Source organism: Lycium barbarum, chromosome 8 (genome assembly GCF_019175385.1).
Source record: "Lycium barbarum isolate Lr01 chromosome 8, ASM1917538v2, whole genome shotgun sequence".
Classification (NCBI taxonomy): domain Eukaryota; kingdom Viridiplantae; phylum Streptophyta; class Magnoliopsida; order Solanales; family Solanaceae; genus Lycium; species Lycium barbarum.
In genome coordinates, this window is record NC_083344.1 from 116,849,692 (window position 1) to 116,857,995 (window position 8,304).

General features: G+C 34.3%; 1 protein-coding gene across 1 annotated transcript; it reads right to left on the reverse strand.

The window, feature by feature from the left end:
• Positions 1 to 237: 237 nt before the first annotated feature.
• Positions 238 to 4,175, reverse strand: LOC132606851 (scarecrow-like protein 9). Its single transcript, XM_060320507.1, has 3 exons — positions 4,018 to 4,175; positions 1,202 to 3,633; positions 238 to 1,105 (listed from the first exon to the last, which is right to left on the reverse strand). The coding sequence occupies exon 2, from the start codon at positions 3,569 to 3,571 to the stop codon at positions 1,289 to 1,291; it is 2,283 nt and encodes a 760-aa protein (XP_060176490.1). The 5' UTR covers positions 3,572 to 3,633; positions 4,018 to 4,175; the 3' UTR covers positions 238 to 1,105; positions 1,202 to 1,288.
• Between the last annotated feature and the right edge of the window lie 4,129 nt (positions 4,176 to 8,304).

The window sequence follows — 8,304 nt, forward strand, 5'->3', positions numbered from 1 at the left end:
AAGCGGGAAAATTTACTAGTTAAACAAATAGAAAAGGAACTTTGTGAGATTCAATTAAATACTTCACGGAATGCACAATTATTCTCAATAAAACAAAGTTCTATGAACAAAGAAAAATGCAATTAAAAAGAATATAATTTTATTTATATCAATTTATATATACTTTGAGGAATGCAAAAAGCTTGAAAAGAAACAATAAAAGATAATAGCGGAAATGTTCGATTAAATGAGTCACAATAAATGATTCATGGAACAACACATCAATATCAGATTACACAAAATTAACTCCACTTAAATGGATGACCTCTATTTTCATTCATGCTATCCTCTGTCACTATTTTTTGAAGCTGTCGTATTACACAAACACCAAAAATGATCAATAAAAATGATAACATCATAAAGTTGTTTCTTCGTTATTTCTAAATACTTTATTTCTATCCGGTTGTTTAATATTCTTGATCTTTAAAAATTTTATGCTTTTGAGGTATTTGGCAAGAAAGGTAGAAAAGGGACCACCCTACTTGCAACATGCAACATTATTAGATTCCATATTACATATTGTGAACCAAAAGATCAAGGTGATCAAATCTTGAGAAGAAACTTGGATATCCAAAACTTGCTCTCTTTCCATAATGGAAATCCAAATGAATGAATGATGGACAAAGAAGCGAAACAAACAAGAAAGTAATGTTCAATAACAAACTTGATAGACATAAGCGCCCAAGAGTATGACCAAGTGGCCCGTGAAGTTGGAAAAAGCCCACAACCAGGAAACAAATCTCGCTAGGGACAAAAAAATACTCTAGGTGATTTGTTCGCATATGCCTAGGTCTTGGTGAGTATAGTTATTGGGTACCAATACTAATGGGTTGTAGCAGGTATCCAGAAGATTAGTCAAAGTGCATGCAAGCGTATACTATGTTATAAAAGAAAAAGAAGAAAAAAAAACGTGTTACACACTCTTCGGCTATGACTATCTGCTAGCCATTCAACTTCGTCATCATTGGCAAGAATCTGTTCTCAAGCTTCACTAGTCTGATCATCTATTGAGTATTGAGCAATATCTACTAACTTTGATAACAGAATGAGCGAGCTTACCAGATACCTGCATGGGTGGAAACAGTTGTCACTTTTAAATGTTAAGAGATGAAGCGGAATAAGAAGAAAAATATGTGATGAAAAAATCGGTTATGAGACTTACATCTCTATTGTTAAATTCTCCAAAGATGTGGAAGGACAACTTCATTATCAAAAGGAAGCGTGTTAAAAAGCATGTCCTGGCAGTTTCTTAAACACCTGTCCAACAAGATACGGCGTAGATTGTTCTCCCTTTCCACCCCAGCAACATCCACTTGTTATCTTCATCGATTACAAAGTCTTTGTGATAACTTGTTCTCACCTTTTCAACTGCGCTATCCATGATCTCCTGTTGATCAAAAGGTATTTGTCTAAACCTTGCCCTTAGATGTCGAACTTGCCACTGCTTATACGTTTCTGGCCTTTCAACTCTTTCCCAACCCTCACAAGCTATGACATTTAGGGCTTCCCTCCCAAATATCTCTCTCTCAATTAACATTCTTTCCGGAAATTCACGAGGTACATTAGCTTCCAGCATATCAAAAAGTGCTGAAAAGTGAAACAGGACCTCACGGAACCTTGTGACAAAGAACGGGGCACTATAGGCCCCATTGACAATCCCATGGATGAAAATATCTGGATTAATCTCCCTTATAAGTTCTAGAACGAGAGTTCTCGAACTTTCAGTTAACACAGTCTCATCGTGCAAGTTCTTAAATCTATACAAACAATTGACGACAAGAAATTCATCTTTTTCAAGCTTTAGATCCTCAAGTCTGATGGTTTCCCATTTCTTTGCAACTGCATGGTACTCAAATGGAACATTAAAGGACTTGGCATAATCGGTCAAACGGCGTCCTGTTTCCTCGATCCTTTCTGCTGGCCTGAAGCCAGGTTGAGGAAATTCTATACCAGTAATACGAAGAAGCTGTGGTGGCCCACCTTCTCTTGCTGCAATACGTTGAATAAGCGTAGGCCATTGAAAACCATAGAGGATACCAAAGTCAATGATGTGAACCCTTGTAGCATTTCCTGCTTTTCTTATGATTGTCTTGTTTGAGGCAAAACCTGAAATCTTCCTGAATGGGCACGATGCGAGATACAAATGATAGGCCTTTAAAAAATCAGCTGCTGATGTTTTTTTATTCACAAGGGCCTTATATATCTGGCTACCAGTGCCAGCTAAGCGTGCTTCCAAACCATCCGCAAAGCAATGAGCCAATCTTTGATTGCCATCACCAAAAGGAGATGAATGGAGTCTGATCTGTTTCAGCAGTTCAATTGCGCTCCGAAAATCATCAGCAGCAACAGCCTGTGCACAATTTATCAAAAGAGTCCTTAAATCTATGACTTCCTTTTTACCACTGTGTTTCTTTCCGCGGTTTCCCTTCCCTAAAGTAAATCCTTTTGATTGCCCCTTCTGCACCGTGGTTTTCGTTCTAGCATTCTTCAAGGTCTTGCGATAAGCTGTCAATGCTTCTCTTCCATTTCCCATGCTATGCAGCAAAATTACATCAAACTCCTCCGAACGAACTGTTGATTCTGTGTAAACTGCAGCTTGCTTGCTACTTCTTTCTTCTTCTAAATCCTTATCGTCTCTATGAGGATTTTTCCTCCCTCTCGGCCCTATAGGTGATGTCTCTCCGTCATATCTTTTCTCCACCTGAGCTTCCACACAACCAATTTCGCCTCTTTCCTCAAGAGGCAGCAAGTCATTGATGGCCACATTGTCCAACAAATTATTATTAGTTGGGAGGAATTTACTTGCTTCTTCCACTCCTTTCTTAAAGTTCCAAATCGGATGGCTATCATTATATATATCAGGGATATGAAGAGGACTTACAGGAGAACCTAAGAACCCGTCTACAAGATTATTTAGGCTATTCGATGAACTAATTGAAGAGTTAGTACCATTACAAACAGAAAGGCCTTGTACATAAGAAGAACTATGATCATTGGAAATATTTACCACCCTTGGATCAATTAGGTAACCACTACTGTCAATGCCATTACTCGTAGAATTATATAAACTTCCCGAGCAATAGTCATCCGGTATCTCACCATTCTGCTGAGGTGAAGGGGGATACTTTTTACCGAGGGCCTCATAAAATGACTTCTCTTTCGCTTGAAGTTCTAATGATTCGTGAAGCATATGTGTCTTGTCCTCCATATCTTCTTCCATAAGCATTTGATTTATATAGCTCAAAACCGTATCGGAGAAATCAATGTCTTCATTATAGTCATCCTCAACATGACCAATTTCAGAAGTCAATGCTATATTGCTTGTTGTTGGTAAAGGGTCATTTGAAAGAGATTGAACTCCACCAACATTGTGTTGGACAAAACTATTTTCAAATCTTGGACCATTGAGTAGCATCTGATCTGGATATATAGGTTCATTATTCGTCCAATTATCCGAAATGTTGAGTAAGGATTGGTTCTCCAGAGTGAATCCATTCACAGAAGTTGAAAATCTATTGAACCTTGGATCCATTTTAACCTAGTAATTCATAAGTTCTCATACTAAAGTTCAATGTCAATAACACCAACTACCACCTGTAATTGGTTATAACAGAAACACATGATTCTCCAAAAAACATACACAAGAAAAACACATAGACAAGGCTATTGGACAAAACAAACATAAAATCAAGCATTCACACAAGATTGAATTTTTATGACAGATTATCTGGACATCTTCAGATTCTTGCCACCATCAGATTCTTTTTTCACAAAAAAAGTTAGAGGGGTAACAAAAACTTGCATCACTAATCAGTCAGTACAATATTCTATGTGCAACCTTACTAATTTGACTTAAAATTGAGCTCATATATAAAGTACTTGAATGATCAAGAAAGCCCCAGAATTTACAGGCAAGCATAAAGCCAAAAAGGAAAAAAAAATGCAGTTAATATGGAGGAAAAGATGTAAAGGGCATACCTCAAATTTTAATGGATGATCAAGAATTGTTGGGAGAAAAAGAGAGATGCACTATGGGGAAACACTGCAAGAAGAGGTTACTATACTAAAAAAAATTAAAAGCCTGTGTAAACCTTTTATGAAAGAAAAGCGGAGCTATCAACAGTTGAAAAAGGTGGTATTCTCAACTATCTCAATTTTAGCACATTTTCCATTAATCTTTAAGAAAAGTATTATATTTTTATATTTAGAAATAATCTGATTTTGAAATTTTTATTTTATTGAGATAATTTAGTGTATAAGACTAATTTAAGACCACAAAATTTTTTAAAACTTTTCATCGAATTCTATGCTCAAACAAACAGTGACATATAAAATTGAAACTGAGGAAATACTTCATACTTCCTCCATCCCAATTCTACGCTCAGCCAAACAGTGTCACACAAGAGATTTTTAAATTTTATGATATTAAATTAAAGACATATGTAATGTATTAAAATATTTTTTGAATTTTATAATTTTAAATTTATCATATAAAATATTTAAATTATTAATTTAATAAATATAGGAAAAGATATTCTTTTTGAGACAATTAAAAAAAAAAAAGGTAAGAATCTTAAATCGGAACGGGAGGTCAGCAATTGTGGTCGTGAAAATGATGTTTAATGTTGTCAGCTTTCAAATACGAGCACAATGAAAAAGAAGAAAAAGACAGGAAGATCAACTGCTGTGATTTACCAAGGATTGCAAGCCACGTGTAAGCAAAGAATCCAATCGTTTCTCCTCCTTTTTTCAGCTTCACAATGAATTGTAGGAAATGGGAATATGAAAACTGGTGCAATGGTGAGTGGGCACGTTAATTGTAGTGTCAGAAAGTGGGGTGCATCCGTGCATGTGCTCAATACAAAATGTTGTTTTGTATTCAGCACGTCTTAAGGTGCTGACAAACCCTTGACGCCTACTTTTAAGTTTGGCTCAACTTTCAATAAATCTCAAGAGTATATTCGAGAAAGGAAGCCCAGAGCAACTGTAAAATTACTTCATATGACTTATGGGTTATTAGTTCGAGCTATGAAAGCAGCTATTAAAATTTGTATTAGGTTAGATTATCTATATTACGTTTCTTAAAATGCGATCTTTCATCAGATTCTGCTAACGCAAAAATACTTTGTGTACCGGAATGTCCCTCAAGAGTATACTTGAATTCATTTTAAGTGTTTTAATTTGACAGCCTACAAAGTTTAAGAATATAAAAGCTATTTTTGAATGTTGTGATATTAAATAGAAAAATGTTTATAATATAATAAGAATAAATTTTTAAAACTTGTGATCTTACACATAGCACAATATTCTTAGAAGATAATATTATTAAGGGTAAAATGTAAATGTCGAGATTAAAAATTCATTAAATAGCAAAATAGAGATTATTTTTAAAAACAAACTAAATAGGAAAGTAAAATAAATGAATTGAAATGAAAGAAGTAAGATTTAAGTTATACCGATTGGATAATGATTTTTCCTTAGGTTCAGAGTAATTCCGCTTATTAAAAATTAGAAGGGATATTGTTCCTATCAAGACTCCAACGGACAAGAATAAGTAGGGATGACAAAATTTGAACCCCTTACTTTCTTACGGAGCACAAAATGCTACCAAATCGCGTTATATCCCTTTTAATTTGTTTGTAACAATGTCAATATTCAGTAGAAAGATAGCTCGTTTTGATTTAATATATTTTACACATGTCTGAAAGTGAAGTGTATCAAAGAAATGAGTAAAGGTAAATTAACAAATTGGTAATGAATGGCAATCTACTAAGAAATCACAATTCTATTAGACTTTTATCTAAAAAAATGGAAGAAAACCAAGAACGAAGGTTTCTTGTTACTGTATTAAACAAGGAGGGTTAGAAAGAGAGGTGAAGTGATTAGCTTATTATGTAATTTAATCAGTTATAGTAGATTATTTTTCATTTCTTTAGGTCATAAAGATACTTAATTTCTTAGAAATGAATTGTTATTGTCTTCTGAGTGATTTAGTTATATAGATGCGTTTCTTAGTAAATGTTTCCATATAAAACTTAACTTGTAATAAAAGTATATATTAATAACTCCCACATGTTCATTGTCGGCAACGAATTTGAGATGCAATAATATGGTATTTTATATAACTGATTAGAATATTTGATTCCAAGTGCACTGAGTCAATGAGGAGAAAGAGGGAAAAAAAAGTGGGAGATTGAGATTAGCCACAGAGACCACTAAGACGAAATAAATATTGCTCCTTTGTTTGTGCGTCGTAGGTTTGATTGTTTGTTGTCGTCTAATGTTTGGTGTTTGAGGTATCCAAATAAAAGGGCAGCCTGAAAGCAAAGCATCCACATAAGTAGGGTTTGAAAAAAGGTCGCATCTCAAGGGGTATGATGTCGACAGTTTGTCCTAATGTAAGTATTAGTGACTCATTTCACTTCTCGAACTCGTAACCTATAGGTCACACGGAAATAATTTTACCATTGACATCTGACTTTATCTAATGAGGGTCATATACTTATAGGCAAGGGGAAATCAATTTTATGATGAGTTAATAATGTTCTTTTAGCTATATGACCATTTTTATAGATGATCTGCAAATTAAAATATAGTAATGTTGATATTTGTAAAACTATTTTTTTCCGTTCAAATTGTAAATGTTCCTAAGAAATTATTTTCTCCAGATATAAGGTTGTTGGATTGTTTCCAAATGCATAGAGATGTTATCAGATTCAAGTTAAATGAACTTAGACTCATTTTTGAACCTAGGCACTCGCATAATTCTAACATCTCTCTATGTTTTTAACAATTTATTTATACTTTTGAGATCTTTGCAAAAAGAAACGTTGAAAGGGACCACCCCACTCGACCTCTTTTTAACTGAAGTTTTTCTTTGAGGACGGTTCTATCTAAGTTAATCCTTACTATATTATCATGAGCACGTGTATGCTTTCAATTTGCAAAAAGTTGAGTACATATAATGCACTTAAACACAAACTCTATTGATTTAAACCTAACGGAGATGCACATGAAAAGCAGTCCGTTGGTTAGAAACTACCTTTGGAATAAATTCCAACCAGTTTATGATAGTGTCCTTTCCACGCGTATAGTGTATAGATTGAAGCAAAAAAGTTGGAAATCACATAATGCTCTTTTTGACTCCTTTGTAAGATTTGCAACCATAGACGCACCACGCAGGGCGGATTTAGGGTATTGGGTAGGGGTTTCAGGGAATCAGTAACTTTTACGTTGATCCTGTATTTGTATTGAGAAATTCAGTAAATATAAGAATTACGAATTGGGAATCCATTAACAAATTATGTTGTTGGTCCACTGGCAAAAAAGGAACCTACTTAGGTTTAAATAAAATTATTGTTCATCTCCATTAACTCAGCATATAGTGGCAATCGGAGGTTAAGCATAAGACAAATTATTACGATTTACTACTATATCGTGGCGATCAGAGGTTAAGCATAAAACCAATTATTACAATTTACTAGTTATCGCGCTTGTACAAGCCGAATAACTCGATTGATGGGACGAGACTATTATCACAGTGATTCTAACAGCTAGAAAAAAGGGGTGGACCTCTATTTATAAAGAATGTGTATCCATCGACCAATAGTATGCACATATGCACACACAATATTTTGATATCATGCCTTTTATTAAATTCATCACGTCAAGCCACTATCCTTCTCAAGCTATAACCAATTAACGTAAATCCAAATTCTAATATCCTAATGCTGAGCTTCTAAGATTTGCTAGTTCATCCAAAACATTTTTGTGGTGAGCACTAGCAGCACCAACCCATTATAATCCATCATAAGTAAACAATTAGAATATGCTCAGTGAGGATTCATAAACACTTAAACAAAAAGAACATTTACAGATGTAGCAGAATATGATACAACTGCCAAGCACTCCCGGACCAAGTAGCAATCTTGCTATCAGACTAGATTTGACTGAATCAATAAAAGCAACCAATCTACAAAAGCTTGAAGCTGAAAAGAGTTTGACCAAATGAAGTAATTATCTTACTCATATTACTTTGGTCTATGCTAAAAATGATCATGAACCATCTTCAAATGATCAAAAGGAAACAATTAAAGCAACTAACTTTTACTCTCCTTCTACATCTTTTGTTAGTCTCAAGATAGAAGATAAGGTTCTTTAAAAATTGATTATATAGCTTTGATGCTTCAGTGAAATTTGATAGTTAGCTCTTAAAATGATACCATTGTTAGTTCTTGAAACAGGCTCCGTTCGTTTTTAACCATT